Genomic DNA, 23,227 nt, shown 5'->3' on the forward strand with positions numbered 1-23,227 from the left:
TTGTGCATTCCAGTTGTGCCGCGACCAATTTGTGGAAGAACTGGAGAGCTACAGAGTACAGGTGAAGGAGTATAGCAGCTTTGGTGAGCTGACAGATCTCAGCAACTACTTGAAGAAATCCCAGGCCCTCAATGCTAAACTGGAGTTAGCCATGGAAAAGGTACACCAGGCTTTCAATGCTTGAAAATATGGGAGTAGAGAAAAAGCAGTTCAAAACGGTGGCAACAGCTCTGTCAAATGAAAGCTATGCAAAGTGACAGTAGGCCAATATGGCACTAAATCATGTAGACAAAGTTTAGTTATACTGATGCCAGAAACATGATCATACATATAGCATGCAGTGTCTTTGTTTGTATCAGTACAGGCCACTTTACATTGGTGGATAAGATCCATTCAATACTGAGCATAATATTTGATTTTAGAGGTACTTCGCTGAAACATGTAAGAGCAGGTGATGTATGATTTGGTGGTCGTGGATAGACATGTATCTGACTGTAAGATACACAATCATTGTACAGTGGATAATTTCATTGTATTTGAAGTTGAATTACAGTATGTGCTTTTAAATATATAACCTGTAGAGGGCAGCATTTGCTGTAAAAAAAAAAGAACTCAGTCACAGGTGTTGAAAAAGGCTTTGTGAGGTTTTTGTCATCCATACATTGACACTCACCTATTTATCCCTCTATCTTTTCTTTTTATGTCTTTGTCTACTTCTTCATTCCTTCTATGCTTCTCTTTCAACCTTTCTGCCACTCTGGAAAGATAAATGAATTCAATGAGGAGGAGGAGGCCTACGGCTGGTCTACGTCCCAGTACCCGCAGCGTAAGAAGATCCAGGACGAACTCACACCCTTCCTGCGCTTCTATGAGACAGCCACTGCTTTCCTAAACCAGAACGAGCAGTGGCTCCATGGACCGCTCTCGCATGTGAACCCAGACAAGGTACCAAAGTTTGGAAATTCCTTTGTTATTAAGTTGGACATTGTGTCATTACAGCTTCAGTGCTGCTTTGGATGCCGTCATACCTCCTGAACTGTGTGTGTACATGTTGCAGGATGTATTTGTGTCACACTATTAGTTGTACATTGTAAATTGTGATTGCCAGCTGTAACAGCTGGATCTGAGTACAAAGCTTTGTTTGAAATTCTGTGTTCTTTGAAAGCTTTGACAGCTCTCTGTCTCTCTTTCTTTTCCTTTAAACCTATCCAGCTATTCAGGTTTCATTCACAATAACTCTACAGGATTTAAAAAGCTGCCTCTCTTGCACACTGTTACACACACACACACACACACACACACACACACACACACACACACACACACACACACACAGGCATTTATGGATTTCAGTTTTCAAACACACTGTATGTCATAAATCAATTATGTAGCATATCAGTCGTCATTGTCGACAACACGACATTGACGGGACATCTTCTTTAGCGCGTTAGAGACGTAGATGTGCAGGTGTGAATACCGTTCACAAACACACTAATTTGCCCCAATCTCCTGTTCCCCACTGCTTGATTGACATCTCAGTTTCTGTCTGTACTGATGTTGTAAAGCAAGACAACTCTAATTGGCTCTGGTTATAGCAGTCGTTAGGCAAAGAATTTTTTGTATTTTTTTTCGTATAGCATCTTTCAACAACAAGGCAATTCAAAGAACTTTATACTAGACATAAAGGGGTGTTAAGACAAGATATAAAAAAAACACAAGGCAATATAAGAAGACACAAAAAACAGTGTTATTGAAGCTTCAAACTATTCGGTACAGCCCTATATTACTCTAACATGGTTACGATTAAAAATGTGGTATTTGGTACTCATTCTAGTCTTAATACCAATCTTTGCCTAAACTACGGCCCCTCCCCTTTCTGTCACCTCTCACTCTCCCACAGACCGTAGGCTATAACAAACCCACCATAGCACAAACACACAGGAGGGAGAGGAGAGGTCTCCTCCTAAATGCCCTTTGCTGTCAGTGTTAACCGCATTAAAGCCGAAACACTTCCTCCATCAACTTCACACCCAGCTCTTATTACTACAGCAGCTAACTGGCAGTGTTACCTCCGCGACTTTAACTATACATATATATATATGTATACTGTTTTCGTATAATGGAATGTTTTATTATATTAATTCAGTTGGCAATTTTTAATTCATAGTCACTCTATTTTGTTCTGGTGTCTTTGTAACCCCACCCTTGTAGTTAGAGGTGGATGTTGATAACTTCTGGCGCACACTGTACAAGCTGGAGAAAGGCTTCAGTAATGTACCCAAAGCCCTGAGCTTAGCCACCACTATGAAGACTAAGGTGGAAGACTTCAAGGAGCACCTTCCTTTAGTGCAGGTACGACCCTAAACATTTAATATCTGAGTTTCAATTACTTTAAAATTAAAAATGTAATTAAAACGTCTTTCTGATAGATTATGTCTGCTGTGAGTAAAGTTGAAGCCATGTTTTACTACTCCTTCATAGATACTGTGCAACCCAGGCCTGCGTGATCGCCACTGGGAGGCCATGTCGGAGGTGTCTGGCGTCGTCTCCCTGCAGCCAGCTGATGACCAGGCCTGCGTGGCTCAGTTCCTATCCATGCGCCTGGAACAGCACCTGAGCAGCTTTGAGGGCATCAGTGAGGTAGCCAGCAAGGAGTACTCCATAGAGAAGACCATGGAGAAAATGGCCAGTGAGTGGAGCGACATAGAGTTCAGCCTCCTGGCCTACCGAGACACGGGCACCACCATCCTGTCATCTGTGGACGATGTGCAGATGCTGTTGGACGATCACATTGTGAAGACACAAACCATGAGGGGCTCACCTTTCATTAAGCCATTTGAGGTGCAGATACGGTAAGATATGAGAAGATTTTCTTGAGCATTATTTTGCTTGTTTGAAAAAAAAAGCAATTCACTAATGTTATAAAGTATGTACACATGGTAGGCCTAGTTGAACGTACAAAACAGAATACTTTAAGTTTTATTGTTTGTTAATCAACAGCTTTTACTTTGGTAATAAACTGGTGCACTTCAATTGAGCATACTGTGTAATTCATTCAGGTTTTCATCTGCCTCTTGAGTTCAGCCAATGATGTCATTTCCCCGTCCTCTGTAATTTGTGAGGTTATTGCAATAATATGTTGCCTCCAGGCACAGTTTGACACAGGATTCCCTGCAGCTTTTAGAAACATATTTTTGCAATACTTGGCAGGAGTCTAAAGCAGCTACTGTGTACGTTTTTTTAATGAATTTCTTTGTGATATCACATGAGACCTTTTTAATGCCATTATGTAGCTTTGTGGGTGTGAGTGGATGATACCACAGTGAGGCTAAAAAGACAATCCCAGCTACATGTTATACTGAAGGGGCAAATTCACCAAGTATAGATTGCGGCCGCTGATAGCATCATCATTTACATCATCATTTACAACTGCTATCTGCCTCGTCTCAAGGTCAGATTCACCAAAGATATTGCACTAAAGATATTATAGCGCAAACTCACTTATAAAGTTTTGCAGCTGAATGCAATGAGCCTTTTGTTGTTACGGTAGAGGAAGGAAATAGTTTGTTAATTTGTTTATACAAGAATCGTATTTTTCCTTCGTTTTTTTTCTGATGTATTTTTTAAAAGATTACATGTATAAGGGAGCTATATTAATTTATTTTTCATGACACAACTGTCATTGCATCCAACATCACTGGAAACTCACGAATGCGCTTCAGTTACCACCAACGCTCTGAACATGCAAATCATTTCACTGTAACTGCATGGGGTTATTAGCACAGATTTCTGTGAATTGGGGCCACTTTTGTGCCAAATGTTTGCTTATTACCATATTCATTAAAATATGTGCAAATAGCTCAAGAGCACTGAGAAGCTGTTTGCTTGGCAATTAAGTTAGGAGTGCATTTCACCCTTTGTAGGGTTTCTTTTTGTCTTATTTGTGCAGGTTTAGCGGCTGCAAAAGCCATGCAATCCTGTTGGGAATTCGCCACTGAGTGAACCAACCACAGATCAGAGGATATCTGGCATTAAATGCAAGATAATATAAAGAGACATCCAGGATTCCCAAACCTCCTTTTCCTTTGTGTTATGATCATTATTACTGTTCCATTCTTGGCTTCTTGTCCTTCCATGAAAAGTGGAGAGTGATTTTGTTTTCACAGTTAAGTGATATTAATTGTAGGTGTATATTCCCACTCACATGTAGTCATCTTCTCCTGTAGGGAATGGGAGGGCAAATTGATACTCCTCCAAGAGATCCTGGATGAATGGTTGAAGGTGCAGTCCACTTGGCTCTACCTGGAGCCCATATTCAGCTCCCCGGACATCTTGATTCAGATGCCTGAGGAGGGACGCCGTTACAAAACTGTTGACAAAACCTGGAGGGACACCATGAAACAAGTTTCACTGGTAAGATTGTATTTTTGCAGCAGGGTGCAGTCATGATTAGGAAGACCGTCGTCTTTTCAAAGGGGCTCTTTGTGGAGGGGCATGATCCTTAGGGGGATCAGGGGACTATCACTATCCAAAAGGCGGAACCCAAAGGGGGATCTACCATTGCAGATATAGCCAAGATAAGAGCGTTGCATCTAATTAGAGACCACTGAACCACAATCATAACTGTAAGGGGCAACTGCAGCATATTAAACAGATCTGTCAAAAATGGCCATGAATGGCTTTAGGTTTGGAGTAAAGTATGTTAGTGCAGTCCTCGGATCATTTGGAAAAAGGTTGACTAATAGGCATCTTACAGAAACCCATCCCAACAACTATTAGTGGAACAAAAACTCAACCCATAATTTCTGAGTAGCCAGACATCTGCTGTTAAAGGAATAGTACTGAACTGGCCCTCTCGTACTGGCTGACCTTGCAAAATGCAACAGGTAGTAAAATCATCACACATCACAAATTAAGAAAATAAATACCCTTGTTAAATGTACCCAAACTATAAGGGCTAAATCTAAATATTTAGGACATGGTCCATCTTTTTAACATTTTCATCACCAACTAAAAGTAAATGTTTTCAACAGTAACAGAATGGATAGTTTGATGAGCACACAGTGACATTCTTTCCAAGAAAAAGAAAAGAAAAGAAAAGCGCCAGCCGCTTAAATCTCGGTCGAACAGGAACACATTCAACAATCAAATTGATGTATTGACGGTACAGAGCCATTTCCTACTGAAGTGTTGCTGCTTCTGAATTATTTCCACACACCTGGAGTGATAATGATCCTCTGTAAGTGCACCACACATTTCAGTAATGCGAAAAAAAGAAGAACCAATCATTGGAAATAGTGACATGCTGCAAGCCTGATCAGAAAATTTGCTCGTCAATTAATGTGACCAAAATCCACACACAGCTCCGGCGAAAGTAACATAAACACTCACACGTGTACACCGGTGAGAGTGACAGCAGAGGGTGAGAATGAAATACAGAGGCAAGCAAGAGGCTCAGAAGTATACAGTAGAAGCATGGAAAGGCCGTGCAGAGAGAGAGAGAGGAAATCAGTAGGAAAAGGGATAGAGAGCAAGACAGAAACAATAGAGCGAGGATAGAGAGTGTTGCACCAGCATCCTCAAAGAGTTTCCAAAGGGTAATTGGCGTCCTCAGTAGACCTGAAATGAGACGCATCAATTTCAGACGGTGTCCTCTAGAAAGCCCAGCCTGACTGCACCATCAAATAGGAATTATGGATTTTGTCTGGAGGGGGCAGGGCCGCACCGAGCCACAAAGAAAATGAGGTCACCAAGGGACAGGCAGCCTACACATGCAGATGTGCACGCGTACTGTCCTGTCCACTGTGAGTAGTGTACGCACAGGGTTATCGAGCGAGTTTTACACTTGCGTTTGCACTTATCAAGCTGCAGGAAATGTTTTCTTTATCATCTTTAGTTTAGCAAGAGTTCTTAAGTTTGTCGAGATTTTGTTAAAGGGACAGTTCGCCCCCCCCAAATCCAAAATACATATTTTTCTTCTTACCTGTGGTGCTATAGAGCGTTTTGGTGTAAGTTGCGTAGTTCTATATATTGGGACTATGGCTCTCGTCTTGTGGCGCTCAAAGCTCCAAAAATACATTTGAAAAACTCGAACTAGACCCGGTTACTCAAGATGATCCACAGAGCTCTTTTCTTTCAACCATAGTTCATACATGAAACAAGCCGAGAGCCATACAGTGCATTATATTAGAGAGAAGGCAGACGTCTTTATCACCCATATCTCCAAAAAGAACTCACACCAAAACAATCTAGGTTGATAAATGGCAACACAGGTTAGAGGAAAAATATGTATTGTTGATTTTTAAAGTCAGTGAGATTAAATTTGTATGTACTGTATGTATACTGTAAATTATGCCAATGTTAGATAAGATACAATTAAATCTACTGATGAACAGGGACTATAATACTCTGTGTAATTTAATGGTTGATTGCATCATACTTATTTTATTTGATAAAAGTAATTTAAGATGGAAATAACAGACAACATTTAAAATACTGGTCGGTCCTCTGTCACACATGGATCCTTTTGTTAAGTGTTTGGTGGACAAACGCACCAAGAACACATTTACAGTACATATAGTTTAGTTAATGTTGATGTGCTTATATATAATTTAGCATTGCAAAAAAGTGGCTTCGTCACAAGACGTTATCGTCATGTGTATGATGTAACCTGGTGAGAAGCTTAGTTACCTTAATGGGTTTAGACACTCAGGAAGGATTTTTCATTGTTACCATCTGTGTGATTTAATAAGAAAGTAAATATGGTATTTGATACTGACATTTTCTGTCTTAGTAAGTTAATTGTGTAGTGTCAGGGCACTGGAAATTGTCAAACATCTTTTTCCAAATGATATAACTATTGCTCACTTTCAGACCACAGATCACAGACACACAGGTACAAGTAGTGTGCAAGGCTTCTAATCCTGCTTCTAATTCTACTCATTCTACTTTTCTCTAGGACCTTTTAACGCAAATCTAAAACAGTTAGCTGCAGGGTGACGGAATGATTTTTGTTTAGCAAAGTGAGGTGATGGAGCAAGACAAGGGAAAACATATCATTATGCGTTGGTATGTCACATTTGGCTATTTGGCTGAATTTTTCTCGAGTGTTGTTGCGATATGTCCTATATTACCATGAATAACACGTTTGTTGATCATAAATATATATCCTCAAATTGAAGACTCAAAGCTACCTTGTTTCCACCAACCTGAGACTGTCCTAAAACATTTTGATTTGAGTTTTTTCTATCTCTTTGTCAGGACAAGAGAGTCGATTGCATTTTAGGGTATCTCAGTAGATGGGATAGCGCTAAATTAAAAACTAGGTCTGTCAGAAAATGTATTGCGTTTGTGGGAAATGTAAATGCCAAGTGACTAGTCTTTACTGGAAGTGTCAGCAATTGAATTTTGTAATCCACACACTGAATGGCTACCAATGTGGACATGAATAACTTGAATGAATAGAGCCACCAGTGATGACAGTAGATTATTCTCATATGTTGTAAAAAGGTACGGTGAGGTGATGGTTTTGGGCATCCTGAGTCTAGGACATTTGAACACTGTTCAGTTATTTATCTAAATGACTTTAGAAACAAAACTGATAATACTGTTTGCATCTACCGTTGAACTATTTTCAACTAATAATAGGAAGTATTGATTACCGCAGGTTAATATTTATGAATAAATACTTATGATTTACATTATACTCTTCTTCTTCTTCATTAATACCTAGTTTCCTGATAAGTTTAAAGCAAATGATTATACACCCCCATACCGTGGAGGCCAGTTATAGGAGAAACTTCCCTCCCCGTAGACGTATACTGCATCAAAATCTTGACAAAGAACACATCCCTTCATCTCGTCCATGGCATTGATCAGCAGCGCATGAAATTGGACTCATCTCAACTCCATACTACCACGGGGCTGGAGTGCAGCTCTCCTACCCACAGATCACTTCAGGGTTTTGTCGCCCAGGCTGTTGTCATGAGACCAACCACTGGGAGCTGCTCAAGATCCACTGATCATCCAGCGCCTCACAGCCTCCACATCTTTTTTTAGTTATTATTCGCCGCCTGCTTTAATGTGTCACTTATCTACTACTGCGTACACACTTGCAGAAACCCCCCCCCCCCCCCCCATCAATTTAAAAGACTCATTTCTGTGAACCTGCTGCCTTTCGACGTTGCAGCACACCAAACCTTTGCCCCTCTAATGAGCTGAGGATCGGAGAAACAGTTAACCATCTGAGCTCATGAAGGAGATGACTGACATATTGGTTACTAAAAGACTGATGTGTTCACCCAGTTCACCACAATAGTCAGCAAAGGAGTAGCTCACTTAATATTATAATCATGCTCTTGCCAATTTAATGCTCTGCAGGATGTGCCTTGAACAGGACATTATTTGTCCTGGATGTGTGGTGTGCGTCAGATTGGAACAAAGAAAAATACTCTCTTTAGATTATGTGTTTTCTTTTTTCCCCACACAGATTGCAGACCTGCCATATCAGCCGGGTACAGTTGCTGTCCCCCATTGAAGCCATCTGTTTGGTGCATAAAACCCATATTATCACGCATAATACATGCATTAGGGCATTGTTATCCCTTCTCTGTGCTCATGAATAGCTTCCCGCTGGCAGGCTCAATATAAAAATAGCCCGGTTAGTACTTTGTCCGGATGAAATCTATGAAAAGCTAGAATCACTGTTCATCAATCAGACACCCTTAGCCAGTATAATTAAACGTCCCACTGAAACACAGTCAAAGCTTCATCATTTAATTTAACCTTTGAAGTGAGTTTCAGTTACTGTAGCTTAGGTCGTTTCTATGGACTATTGTTTAAAAACAAAAACAAAAAGGTTTCGAACTCTCATTTGTACCATTTGTTTATCACTTGTATCACATTCTGAGCCAAAAGGCGAAGAAGTCACGTTGACATGAGTCACCAGCCGCTGCTTCCACTTAAGTCATCATAAGAAATCCAAAGCAAATCATGAGAGATCAGAAAATAATTTGCATCCCATTCTAGGTACTCTTTGTGGTTGTGGTTTCAAACAGAACTTGATGAAAAGCCTGATTCAGTGGCTGCCCCTCCTTTTAATGGACAGTGACCCTTACTTGATACAAACCAGAAGTTGTGCCACATCAAAGCAATGCAACGATGTACATCCTCTTCTTTGCTGCAGCCTTAATTGTAGATCTTCCCACAGCTTATGTAACTGTGAAAGGATTTTCTTATTAACTTCATTGTATTTTGTAGCAGCATTATATCATCATTGCGATATCTTTTTTTTATTTCCAGCTCCACATACATTTAGTAATGACATTTTATTGATTCGTAGACGGTTTCGTGTGCATGTTGCTAGGAGATGTGAAAACTCTCACATCCTGTGGAAAACGAGCTCAAGGCAAATTGATCACATCAAACAAAGATGAAAGTACACCATCCTTTTTTGTAAGCTTGCTACATCAACTGTAGCAGCTGTTTGCCTTGCAGTTTATATTGTTTCCATTTGCGAAAGCTAGAAAACATGTCGTTCAGAAGCGTGGTGTTAGAGGGGGTTAATGGTGCTTGAAACACTGTAGGGCAACAAGAATGAAGATAGTTTTCGGTTGAGGAGTAAGAAAAAGCAGAGATGGAATCTGTGGCAATCTTTTGCTCTTGATTTTGCCCCTTCCTGCATTTTTGATTAGTTTGTTTTACTTTTTTTTTTCAGAAGATAATAGGCGCTTTCATTTTAGAATCGCCCGACGTCTTCCTGTGAGCAGGTCCGAGCATTCAAGATGGAGTTTTTACATTTAGGCACTTCCTGGGGGGTGATTTTGAGTTAGTGTACACACCAGATGATGTCAGAGCTGAAATATTTCGTAGGTGCGAGACGGACCCTCAGGTGAAATCTCCTGTCATAGATTTTGTTTTTCAGGGCGTTGCGTGACAAGTGGGCCTCAGTGTGGAACATGGAGGGGATGCTTTGCTAAAGGAAGAGTGTTTTAGTGTTACCTTCAAGGCAGCAGTGCAGTGTTGAAAAAATAATGGACACAGCAAACCACTTTTCTCTCATATGTTTCCTTGATGAACAAAAAGGTTGCAGCATGTCGCCGGTGCTTTTGCATCACATACAAGGCGCTTTGCAGAGGGACTAATAGTCATGGTGCAAAAGTCGGGGATGTAAAGTACCTGTCTAGGGAGCGAATGTGATATAATCGCTGCTTTCCTGCGTAGTGGCCTTGATCGCTTCATTAGGAAAAGCTCTACGGTCTTAATTAGCACCTATGTGAAACTCAGAGAAAACAATCGGTAATAGCTGCCAATTTACCACCATCTCACTGAAGACCTGAAATGATGAGCTTGAAATGAGTCTGAGTGAACCAGAAAGTAGTAAAACATGTCCATTTATGTTGTGATTAAATGAAAAGGCCCATGTTAGTGATATACCACGGAAATTGTTGTTGAAGTAAATTGAAAGTACTTAACCGAAGTGAATTTTTGCTTTGAACTAAACTGTTCTCTCCTGCCCGTGTTAGGACAAGCACGCGTTGGCGGTGATAGCCATCGACAAGATGCTGGGGAGGCTGAAATCGTCCAATGAGCTCCTGGAGATGATCCTCAAAGGTCTCAATAACTACCTGGAGAAGAAGCGTCTCTATTTTCCGCGGTTCTTCTTCCTGTCTAACGAGGAGCTGCTGGAAATCCTCTCTGAGACCAAAGACCCGACAAGGTAAGCAGCTCAAACATGTTGGCATCACTGTGCACCCGGTCATAGTGATATTTATCATCATATTAAGATATACTCCAACAGTAGTGCTCACAATGAGCAGCGGCCTGGCTGGCCCCTCGTAAAATACATGATTGTCCATCAGTAGCCTACCTAGTCAAAACTAGTGGGAAGACAATGATAAATAAACGTAAGCCAAACCAGTTTCTGTACCACAATAAGTGTGGCTAAAAACAGACAATTTTCCATAAAAAAAAGACTGAGATTCAGCATCTGGAAAAAGGAAATAGAAAACACTGTGAAATAGTTGTTGCTTTTGAGATACAAAATATTCCGCTAACCACCATGCTTTCTCAGCCCCCACAGTCCTTACTGATAACCTACCCATGTCTCATTTCACCCAGGGCATTTGGTTAATAATGAATGCGATTCCAGACAGAAGAGATTCTCTTCTCTTTTTCAATCCACCATCCCTTTATTCTCTCTTTGGCTCCTGGGAATTGTCATCGCATCAGTAGAGACGCGCACAGTCACGACCTGTTATGTAAAGAAGGGAAGAGAGGTCAGTGTAACGGCGGGAAAGCGCTCAATAGATTCACCGAGAATTTCAGTCACCGGTCCCCGAACGCAGTGCTGGACTGACGAAAGGGCTCGCTTTGATTTCGGGGATGTAGAGAAAGCGAGGTACCAAAATGCCAACGTTTGAATGCTTCGGCATTGTAACACTTCTATTTACCCTGAATGGTTTTGTGCAAAGCGAGAACAAGCAACATAAACATGAAGATACACAGCAGTATAGAAAAGGGGAAATTCTTTGTTTACTGTGTGACATTCAAGAAAAGTTAGTAATAATTAGTAGGACTTCAGCAAACATTGCACTTGACCAACCGCAAAAACCTAAGTTTGACCTTTAGTGGGCGACAGACAGCAGCTGGTGTTCAGGTGGAGATGCAGCCATGCTCAAGGACAATTGTCCTATAACATGGAAACAGATTTGGAAACAAATAAGACTGGGATCAGGGACAGTAAAAATGAATATTAGCTTTTAAGACACCCTTCTCATGCTTCATGTCTGCAATCTTTCAATACTTTTTTTTTAGTTTGTCACTGGTGGGGGACATTGGGTGCATCATTACTCTGTTATGTAATAAATGTTAACATCTTTATCTGCTGGAATAAAGCAGCATGCACACTCTGTATTAATGTGGTGTGCTAAACCACCCTCACTCCAGGGGTTACCTACAACAATTAAAAGTGATTCACTATTCTTGCCTTACTCTCCTCCAGAGTGCAGCCCCATCTGAAGAAGTGCTTTGAAGGCATCGCTAATGTGGTGTTCACCGACGTGCTGGACATCACCCACATGAAGAGCAGTGAGGGTGAAGTGGTGCAGCTGCTGGACATCATTTCCACGTCCAAAGCCAGGGGCCAGGTGGAGATGTGGCTCCTGCAACTCGAGAGCGGCATGGTTGCCTCCCTGCACAAGGTGTTGTGTGGACTGTTATTGCGCTACTGTTTGAGCTTCACTTGTATACACAAAGAAATGTTTTGTTTCTTGTGATGTTCAAACGAGATTTCAACACACCAGAGTAGAAGTTTGACTCCAAAATTGAGTCTGGACTTCCAAAGCTTCTCACCTATATGATTTATAATGTCTTCCATGACACAGGTGCCAGGTAGTTAAACCCTCTGTCCCCCATGTGGTCTATTGTAGGTAATTGGGGAGGCGATCAAGGCGTACCCCAGTGAGTTAAGGATCAACTGGGTGCGTGCTTGGCCAGGCCAGACCGTGCTCTGCGTCTCACAGGTCTACTGGACGAAGGATATTCATCAAGCCATTGTTTCAGGACAAAAGGTAATCAACAGTTTATTGTATTTTATTGATTATTTTTTTTACATGCTTACGTATTCTGAATTACAGCTTACATATGTAGTGTCGGCGACCTTTCATACAGATGCTCACTTCCAGTTAGACCCAGTTTGTGCCTCTCATGTACCGAACATTGATTTTTCTAAAAGATACATCTCTTTGAAATCTCTTTGAGAAGACGTGCTGCTGTCTGGAAGGTATTTCAAGAATCCTCAAAGAGGCTTGTAACCATCTGGATAGAAAATAGCTCGTTCATGGCACGCATTTATTTCATACTTTATTTTAAATATTTTGGTTCAAGTCATTCCATTCATGATTCATCTTAGTATACATTTATTTGTATTTTTTTTTACAGATAGACTTAATAACCCACATTCAAAATTCTGTTAAAAAGCAATTCAACCAGCATATTCTCTCTGAAGTCCCATGTCAAAGCTGTAACCTTGGTAACATACCCTGTGTAGTAGGTCATGTCCGACAGTGCGTGAGAAACAGCCTAATAAAAAGATGTCTGAAGTTCTCTAGATGAGGTCAACTATAGTGATTCGTCTTGGATAAATGGTGTTTCAAACTGATTACCTTTCAATGAACGTGTCACTTACAGTAATGACTAACCCGGTGGCTCCAAGCTGCCATCTAATTCAAAACGGTCCAGCGGTTAAACAGAGACCGAAGTGTATTAAATCTGTCACATCAAATGAAGAGCACCTATAGCTGATAAGCTGCCACATTTTATTTCGTACATGTAGCCAGCAGAGGTCTGCGGTTTAGTGCTGGTTTGTGAGGACCCTTCGGTTCTTGATAACGTCCTCTCCAGCGTGCTTCGACTTCTATCTAATCACGCCTCTCTCCCCCCAGGCATTGGATGTCTACCTGGAGCAGAACAACAGACAGATTGACGACATTGTGGCACTTGTACGCGGCAAGCTGTCCAAACAGACCCGGGTGACGCTCGGGGCCCTCGTTGTGCTGGACGTCCACGCCAGGGATGTGCTCGCTACGCTGGTGCAGAAGGGAATAAGTGATGAGAATGACTTTGAGTGGCTCAGCCAACTGCGCTACTACTGGGAAGTATGTAAGAGGAGCAAATTGGGGATTCATTTCAACCCATGATGGGTACTCGGTGACTAACCTCTGAACTCCTACCCTGTGCAGGAGAACCACCTCCAGACCAAGATGATCAATGCCGGTTTGCCTTACGGTTATGAATACCTGGGCAACACTCCACGTCTGGTCATTACCCCACTCACTGACCGCTGCTACCGGTAAAGCTACTACGCAAGCGTCCACTGTCTGTCTCTTTTCTAAAGCTTATGTGTTTAAAATGCTTGCAGCTAAAAAGCCTTATCTGTCTAATGACTTTACAAACCTTAAGTTGTAAGTATCTACATTTACCGCTACACTATTATAACCAATCATCTACCTTGTTAGTCTGTATACAAGAGCTATTCTTGTCCCGTTTTAGGTGCTAAATTCCTTTTCTTGTCCATCTTTATATTATTCTGATTTTAAAGAGACAGTATACTGTTGCTGAACTGCTGGGAGTTATTCCTTACTGTGTTTCTGGAAATAATGAATGTTCATCAAAACCATCATTTGTGCAGGATGCTCCCCAGTTAGCAATTATACTGCCAGAGCTTGGCCTACTACTGTCTCTATGAGGCGGGGGTAACTTTATCTGCTTTGGCTGTGAGTGGCAGTTTGCTCATCATTGCGTAGGGTTACAATAACATTAATGACGTTGTAATACTTTGGATTTATATTATATTAATTTGGATTATAGAATTTGGATACAACATTTTAAAGAGCAATAATACAGTGTGTGCTGTAATCCAATTGGCATGAGAGAATATGTATAAAGAGGGGTTATGGGAACTAAAACAAACACTACAGTATATAGAAAAATGTGTTTTCAGTGTGTCTTAAAGCCTAGCACTCAAAAGCTGCCACCTTCCCCAATACAGCTTACCTGCAGAGAGGCTTTCAAGCACTTCAATATTTTATCAAATGTTTTGTCAGCGGGCTGGAGTGGACCTATTTTGACGTGTGTCTGTTGATGAAGATATATATATATATATATATATATATATATATATATATATATATATGAGTGCTGTGAGGAATCACTTGATCGTATGACTCACTGACAGGCCATAAGGTGTGACATGAGCTCGCTTTCTCCTGTCTGTTCCTCTAACTTCAGCACTTTGTTTGGCGCCCTCCACCTCCATCTGGGAGGGGCCCCCGAGGGCCCGGCTGGAACGGGAAAAACAGAGACAACCAAAGACTTGGCCAAAGCTGTGGCCAAGCAGTGTGTGGTCTTCAACTGCTCTGACGGACTGGACTACATTGCTTTGGGCAAGTTCTTCAAGGTGAGTGCAATTCTCTCTCCCCATGAATTGATTCACACTACACCAGTGAAACAAGTTGTAACAGTTAATCTGAAGATATTCCTAGGTTGTGTACCCCCCCCCCCCCTTCCCGATACTGGGAAACCACAAGAGCCACAATTAATGATTGCAAATATCTTATTCTTGTTTACACTGAAACTGCTTACACCCTGCTGAAATGTCCTCCCACTTGCCATACTGAAATAGTTCTCACATACCCAGGCAAAATGTGCTCATACATACTATTTAAATATGTATTAATGAATTGCGCGCGTGTTGATGTGTGTATTTGTGTGTGCCAATGTGTGTGTGTGTGTGTGTGTGTGTGACCAGGGCCTCTTGTCCTGCGGCGCTTGGGCCTGCTTTGATGAGTTTAATCGCATTGACTTGGAGGTGCTGTCTGTGGTGGCTCAACAGATCCTCACCATACAGAGAGGTTTGTGCTGTTTTTTTTTACATTCTGGTTTTCTATCCCTAAGCTGGCAGTAAACCAGAAATACATTTTGTACGGTGTATTCTCACCGGTGAAAAAAAATAAACAGAATTTAGACTACAAAGAGAATCAACAGGGAGCGAAGGCAATTTGTGTGAGCTGGCCAGCAGAACTTCACAGCAGTGTGTCCTATGTAATGTGTCCTGTGTGTCCTACGGGCTTTGAATGTCTCGTGTCATAAGATTCAAGAGCCTCTGGGGTATAAAGATTTTCCTTTGCTCCAAAGGAAAGTTTGAAAATGGAAATAGGTCTCTGTTGCTTAACTGCTGCTGGAACTATTTTTCACAGTAGGTTTTGTGCACCGGAGCACACTGGTCTATTCGCTGCCTTTAATTGTTGCAAATGTTTTGACACAGCACGCTTCCCTTCAACTGTCCTATCAGAGTCAAAAGACACAAAGGACACGTAAATACAAACTGTATCTCACCGCATCTGTGTGGCCAGGAATCGCTGCCCATGCTGAGATGCTGATGTTTGAAGGGACGGAGCTAAAACTGGACCCCTCCTGCGCTGTCTTCATTACTATGAATCCTGGCTACGCTGGACGCTCTGAGCTACCAGACAATCTCAAGGTACAGTATCAGGTTCATCAGTTTCACAGCCTTTCATTCTATTTCGAATCACCGAACTGGGAGTCCTGGAACGTAAAGTTCGAGGCATATGCCCGTTCACATAAGTGAGAAGTTTGAATAACAGTTGGAAAAATCAGCATTCTGTTTTTCTTGACTAAAAGTAGTTTCAAATAAAGTCCTGTTTTATGCCTGTGTCCCTGTAGGCTATGTTGCTTTTTACATAATGTATTGCAGACTATTGATGCAGGCCTAGTGTTTTCTTTAGTGAGGCTGCTTTCAGTAATTGTAATGTTTCCATGCGCGCAGAAATGTCACTGCAGTAGATATCGTTAGACATCTAGTCAGCAAAACTGAAAACTGCAGACTGTTTATAAACTCTGACAAAGGAAACAGAATTTATCTTTTGGCCTGAATAATTATTGAAGTTATGTTACTGTTTCGTTGTGCATAAATGGGCGCTCAAATGAAATTCCATTCAGCAAAAGTGTCTCTTTTCCCCAGGCTCTGTTCAGGACTGTGGCCATGATGGTGCCGGACTATGCCATGATTGCAGAGATCGTGCTCTACTCGTGCGGCTTTGTGACTGCGCGGCCATTGTCGGTGAAAATCGTGGCCACTTACCGACTCTGTTCGGAGCAGCTGTCCTCACAGCATCACTACGACTATGGGATGAGGGCCGTCAAGTCTGTGCTCACTGCAGCTGGAAACCTCAAGGTATCTTAACACAGCTTCACTTTTTGATATGATGGAGTTTCTTTGTTCATTTACCTGAATATTTTTGCCACAATATCATTTAGTGTCCGTTACACATACCCACAGTGCCACTGTCAGCATTTATTATTACATAATTTTTTTTAAATTCCTTATACTCTTATTGTGTTTTGTGAGATTTAAATGATTATTTGTTTTCAGGAAACACATTTTAATCAACAACAACAATCTTTAAACGTTTAACTAAAAGACAAATGTGAAAAAAACAACGAGTGCCCTAATTGGGGAGCAACGATTTCTCAACTCTTGCTCAGTCCGTGTTGATGAAAGTAGTGCCGAGCAAGTTAAAAGGCAAGCATGCACATCGCCCTGTGTAATGTCTTGCCTCATCTTAAAAACAGATTACAGTTTTTATGCAGAAGAGGCAAGTTTCTTTTAAGTAGGGCTGGATTACACATTGGTAGTTCTGTGATACTGTTTGGATTGCGTGCACTATTGAAAGCTAGTTTATGCCCCTTGACGCAGCAGTAATCTTTCAGACAATGAATAACCCAAACCTCCTTATTTTCACACAGAGAGCAGTGATGTGTGAGAGAGGAAGAAACGAGCGGTCAGTTTAGCTTTCAAAGAGGCAGTTATCAACAGGCACCTGCATTTTTTTATTCACACATTGGGTGACCTGATGCTGCAAACATAGGATTTCTTTCATTGGGTTCTATATAGACTTAGTAGGGACAACGTGCTGCCTTTTTACATTTTGAGGTGTCATGTAGACGCTTACACCTGCTAACTGAGGAAGCTTCCTGACTTGGTTGTGATTCTCATGTTGCTCCAGACAGACTTCACAGTGACGAACAACTGTTTCTCATTACATGTCATTCTTCTCCTTTTCCTCCCCTTCTTCCGGGTTTGCTGCACTGTATGTAGCTCACTTTCCCAGAAGAGAATGAAGACACCCTGCTGCTGAGATCCATTATTGATGTCAATCTGCCCAAGTTTCTGGACCATGATCTGAAGCTATTTGAGGTGCGATAGAATGGGGCTCCTCCTGTCCTGATTAATTGAGCGATACACATCAAGTGATGTCAGCCCATGTTAATTCCAGGCAGTTCATTTGGAGCCGTGATGCACAAGGACAATTTAAGTCTGTTTGAGTCAGAACAGTTCACTGGAGTATGTGTGTGTGTGTGAGAGAGTGTGTGTAGGCTCGTGTTTTTCCATTGTATGTTGTTTGAAACTGTGTTTAAAGTTACTACATGGAACTTTTAACTGGTTATTAATACCGATGCCTCTATATGACCTACATTAGAGAACAAAACCATCAGCGAGAATATTCGCTTTTTCTATATAGTTATATATAGTTATAGCTATATAGTTATTCTTCATGCCTGCAGTCGGAGCTCTGATGGGAGGAGGTGAGCTCCACGCTTGGTCCACGCTGGGAGCCAACAGCGACACCACGCTGCTGGAGACCCCAGGCTGTATTGCTGGGCCCGCTAGAGGGAAGGGAGGCACAGGGAGAAATATAACTGTGCGGGGCATATTGTCAAACCTTGCTTCATTAAAATGAGAGGTTTTCTAAAGGGACTCTGGTGCTCGGAGACCAACAAATCTAACCCCAAATTAAAGTTCCTCGTAGTAGCTTTAAGTATGTGTGTTCCCTCATTCAACTGCCCTCACTGTTCCCCAACTACTTTGCCTTTCCGTTCCAGGGTATCACCTCTGACCTCTTCCCGGGGGTCAAGCTTCCACAGCGAGACTACCGCATCCTGCTGGAGGCCATCGAGGAAAACTGCCAGAGGATGAACCTACAAGTCACTGAATTCTTTACCGAGAAAATCCTGCAGATCTTTGAGATGATGATAGTGAGGCATGGTTTCATGCTGGTGGGTGAACCCTTTGGAGGCAAAACCAGCGCCTATCGTGTGCTGGCAGCAGCGCTTCACGACGTCTTTGAAAAGGTATGATGTCCTGTTTGGATCTCAGGCGCATGCTGTGCACTTTATCTGTTGACAAGAAGGGTTTAAGAAAGTAAAAGATGGATATGCTAACTGTGATGGTTGGAGAAACTGGGAAGGAATTGTGAATTATGATAATGGGAACAGAAGTGGATAAAAGTTGCACGTTAGGCTGCAAGTTGTGTGTCAGCTTACTATATTACATGATTCCTTGCATGGCACTAAGTCTTGATCAATAGCTACTTCAAACCACTTTATTTTCCTGGTTGCATTTCCCGTGAATGTCCTTGAGGTCCAATTTATTCATTATGTTCCTGTCAGGTATTAACCTGGTCAATTTGTCAGACATTTTTGGGAAAAAAAAGCCTTGTTTTCAGATGGTTAACCATGCATTCTTTAATTGTACCGTGTCACGGATTTTAAAGGGGTTTCCGGAGTCCTTGAGACATGAACTTGCTCAATCAGTAAAAAAAAATCACAAAATCTTTCATGTCAAGTAAAAATATGTGCTACACCCAATATCCAAGGCTTATCTGAGCTACATGTTTTTCCCAAGTAAACACATCCATCCAATTTGTCGGAGCAGTAGTCTTTGTTTAGCAGTTATCGATCTCCCAGAGAAGAGCAGAACTGGCTTGTTGTATTTACATGGCTGAGAGTGCTGAGAGGCATCCCACCAAGGAGACAGATGAAGGCCTGCTGATGGAACGCCTGGGAATGCCACATTTATCATCGTCATCCTTGTTGCTGCACGTCCACTGATCATGTCCAACCCCCCCCCCCGCCACCTCCCCTTTCTCTCCTTTTTTGCTGGTCTTTTTTTTTCCCCAGCAGCTTGCTTTTCTCATTGTTTTTAACTCAAAGTGACACATTGTCTGAAAAGCTGTTTGTTGCACTTTTTGCTTCTCTTCCTCAGTTAGCAGAAGTCCTGTCATGTAGACAGTAATCTTCCAAGCAATATATGAGTCTTGGCGGAGATAAGTTGGTGAAATCATGCTTCGTTTTGCTACTTCTTTACCTGTGAAGTAAAGAATTCTTATGTGTATTTGTTTTTGTCCGTGCATCCGTTTTTTCTTGAGTTCCCTTGAGACATCCCTATAATCTGTCTGTTATCTCCTGTGCGTTCGTATGCATGTGGTTGTTACACCAGGGTCTGATGGAGGAGAACGACGTGCAGATCACAGTTATCAATCCCAAATCCATCACCATGGGACAGCTGTATGGCCAGTTTGACCCCGTCTCTCACGAGTGGTCCGATGGCATCCTCGCCGTCAGCTACAGAACCTTCGCTTCCTCCCAGGTAAGGTGGCTGCCCAGAGTATGTCGTTTTAAAGAGATTTAGGTTCAGACACAATCAAACAAGCAAACAAACACACAGTTTTGTCAAACTTGTGAAGCAGCATGCTGATCCGGCGACAAGCCCCTTTACACCCTCGTACCAGTGGCGGGCCGTCAGGGCCTGCAAAGCCTTCTCTGCTGGCCTAAACAGAATCACAAAGTTATAGCTATTTTATAATTTAATATTTTTTCTTAAATACATTTAATTTTTTCTTATATGTATTATAATTTATAAAAATATTTTTCCCATTATCTTAATTTCTCATTGCACAGCTACTGTGCTCCTCAGTTGCTCTGCTTCCAGTGCAGCTTGTTTTAAGTAGAGCTTTTATCCAATCAGAGTTCACCTCTGTGTCTCTAGTAAGAAGAGAGGCCCCAGCCTGCAGACTCACCCAGTGCTGGCATGTGCAGTTTAAATTGAATGGGGACGATATTGTTGATTCAACCAATCAGATCTCTAGTTTGGGATTCATGGCCGCACCAGAACGGTTTGCAGGCCAAGTTACGTCAGCTCAGAGTCCAGATGCCTCTCTGCCAGCAAGGTGCAGAGTGTGCTGTGATTGGTCAGTGGGCGGGCACGTGACTATGAGCCCGCGAAACTTGATTGCTATCAGAGCTTTGTAGCAGACAGAGTTCAAGTGGAAATATTTGATAGACATTTTACCTAGCTTTGTTTTTTTAATATGAAATGGCGGAAGGAGGAGAAACGGATTTAGTGGCGGAGTTACTGGGAACGCTTTTCTCAAGAAGGACATTTCTGAACAAACTGGACAGTAAGAAATGACCCCACAGCTAGCAGCCCTGACCAGCCAGGAAAAGGATTTGTATGCAGCGTCAGAAGCGTTGCACATATTATGGCTGGGAATGTGTTTCATTTTAACTGAGCGTCGGTACTTTTGGAGAGACTCCAGTGGATCTACAACTCACAACCGCGGCCCGCCCTTCGCCGGTCCACAGCCGAAGACAACCACCGAACGCGGTCGAAGGCGACCACCGAACTGCGGCGGAAAACGGCCCACCGACCGGCCGCGGAAGACGGACAAGCGACCGGCAGCGGAAGACAACCGAATGTCGTTCGAAAACAACGACCGAACAGCGGTGGACCACGGACAACCGACCGGCGGCGGATCCGGTTGGACTTCTTACTGGAACTGATGTACTGGGATTAAACTCTTTGTCAGCATAGACAGCATTTGGTAAGTGAACTTCGTTTGTTTACCTCTACTGTTCATTTGTCAATCGTGGCGTTTTTATGAATAGTATTTGAATGGCTCGTGCTCGTGTGGTGGAATGCGTGGATCCGCTGCAGGTCTGCTGGATTGATTTGTTGCTTTGTTGTCATATGAATATATGCGACTGCTCTTGTGAGTTTGTCATTGTGTTACATTGATTTGGACTATATTGTCCGTTAATGACGCAGCGTATAATATGTGCTCGTATTCATGTATCTGCACATTTTATTTCATTTGTCAAATGTTGCAGTGTTATGTGAATATGTGGCTTTTACGCGAAACAAATAATAACCCGTAGCTGTGACGTCATAATGATGTTATTAGAAGTGGAGAGCAGCACTGAAGGCCCAGGTATAAAATCCACGGCCCGCCACTGCCTCGTACAGATGAACATGTTCACACTTGGGGGGTGTGCAGGGTTAGCCGCGCACCACCTGTTCCTCATTTGGATACAGAGCACTTGAAATGCAGTGTAATCGCACGATGTGGTAGAATTTACATATTCATATAGTATTTCATGCTGCACAAACCCTGATGAAGAGACTATTTAGCAGAGGATGTAACACCTCCCTGTTGCTCCCACGGCTTTCCATTTGCTTAATACTATTTGCAGTCACAAATAATAGCTGAGAGTGTTGACCTCCACCGAAACCATCTCTTTATACCGTATCCTGTTGGGAGGACTGTGGTGAAGTTGTTTAATCCGCTCCAAAGGAAGGGAAATCATTTCTTCAAAGTCTTCATGTGTCCATTGTTTCATGTATCAAAACAAGCAATATCCTTAAAGGTGTGTTCAGACAATTCTCCTACGACTTCTTCTATACTGAAGTAGGTGGATTTGACCCTTTACTTAACTATTCCACTGGAATTTTGGGGTTATGAAAAGGGGTTGGAGGATTGTATTCTTTTTGTTGTCATTATTTCTCTGTGTGAGCTTAGCTCTGAATGCTCAGTCTACTTGTTACTATGGGACTGGATTGCTTGCACAGAGGTAGTAGTTGTTCATCACCACCTCATCAATGCTCAAGTCCTACATCCTGTTCAAATCTTGACAACTTGCACTGAAACAACCGTAATGGCGTCTTAACTGACACATATCAGCATAGATGACAGACTTTCAAACGAATGCTGTCTCTATGGACACAGGCATTTGAAGCAACTTTGTGTCACCAGTCAAAGCAAAAATCTAATTGAGTTATTCTCTGTCTCACTTATGCTGTGCAGCTACATAGCTGCTGTGACTTTACCTGGGAAGGACTGCTCAAAATAGACATTCATGCTACCGACCCTTAAAGCAGAGCTGAGATGACAGCAGTAGAGATGTAGAATGATGCTGTTGCTCCATAACGTCACCCTATGGGTTGAAACCTTAAAAGCATGTTGCACTTGTGGCACATTCAGATGTGGCCAGAGTTGCAGCATACTCAGACGTTGCATGGTTTATGGAGCTGTGCAACGAGGAGTTGAAGTTGACAGGGTAAACAACAGAAACGTACTGCTGTCTTGTTAAATTTAGATCTTTAATAACGCTTTTCCATTCATGTACACACACTAGACACACATGGGCAGACGATTTACGGATGGCAGTGGAGGCATGTCATAATGGAAACTCATTTGTTCGCCCTGTTCTCAAATTGTTTCCAAATGAACATGTCATTTTAAAAATTGGCTCGGTATATTAAGTTGTCATTTTTTTTTTTTTGTCAATGAATAAGGAGTGTGAGGAGTGGTTATGACAGCCAAGGCAGTACATACTGATGCAATGAAAATAGAAAACGAGAACAAGGCTCGTTGTAATTCAGTTTCAAAATAGTCATTTTCCTCTCCGGGCAACAGTCTGTCTCTGTTTTGGTCTTTTTTTCTGCATCGCACATTACTAAACACATCTTTTTTTTTTTTGTCCGCTAATCTGGAGTCAGCAGCAGTGTAGTGCATTAAACTCTCTTCAT

At 42.0% G+C, this 23,227-nt stretch overlaps 1 protein-coding gene across 1 annotated transcript in view; it reads left to right on the forward strand.

Moving 5' to 3' along the window:
• The window catches only part of dnah7 (dynein, axonemal, heavy chain 7), a gene marked incomplete at its 5' end in the record, with an annotated part of 68,040 nt that overhangs the window by 5,663 nt on the left and 39,150 nt on the right, over positions 1-23,227 (forward strand). The window contains 17 exons of the mRNA XM_079170230.1: positions 14-160; positions 766-945; positions 2,212-2,352; positions 2,482-2,852; positions 4,227-4,413; positions 10,524-10,717; positions 12,002-12,200; positions 12,429-12,569; positions 13,443-13,655; positions 13,740-13,849; positions 14,788-14,956; positions 15,308-15,410; positions 15,912-16,039; positions 16,541-16,753; positions 17,678-17,776; positions 18,463-18,711; positions 19,859-20,008. Of these exons, the coding sequence (XP_079026356.1) occupies positions 14-160; positions 766-945; positions 2,212-2,352; positions 2,482-2,852; positions 4,227-4,413; positions 10,524-10,717; positions 12,002-12,200; positions 12,429-12,569; positions 13,443-13,655; positions 13,740-13,849; positions 14,788-14,956; positions 15,308-15,410; positions 15,912-16,039; positions 16,541-16,753; positions 17,678-17,776; positions 18,463-18,711; positions 19,859-20,008 (2,994 nt within the window). The remainder of the gene's footprint in view (positions 1-13; positions 161-765; positions 946-2,211; positions 2,353-2,481; positions 2,853-4,226; positions 4,414-10,523; positions 10,718-12,001; positions 12,201-12,428; positions 12,570-13,442; positions 13,656-13,739; positions 13,850-14,787; positions 14,957-15,307; positions 15,411-15,911; positions 16,040-16,540; positions 16,754-17,677; positions 17,777-18,462; positions 18,712-19,858; positions 20,009-23,227) is intronic.

This window comes from Pholis gunnellus, assembly GCF_910591455.1.
Source record: "Pholis gunnellus genome assembly, chromosome: 12".
NCBI classification, from domain to species: Eukaryota; Metazoa; Chordata; class Actinopteri; order Perciformes; family Pholidae; genus Pholis; species Pholis gunnellus.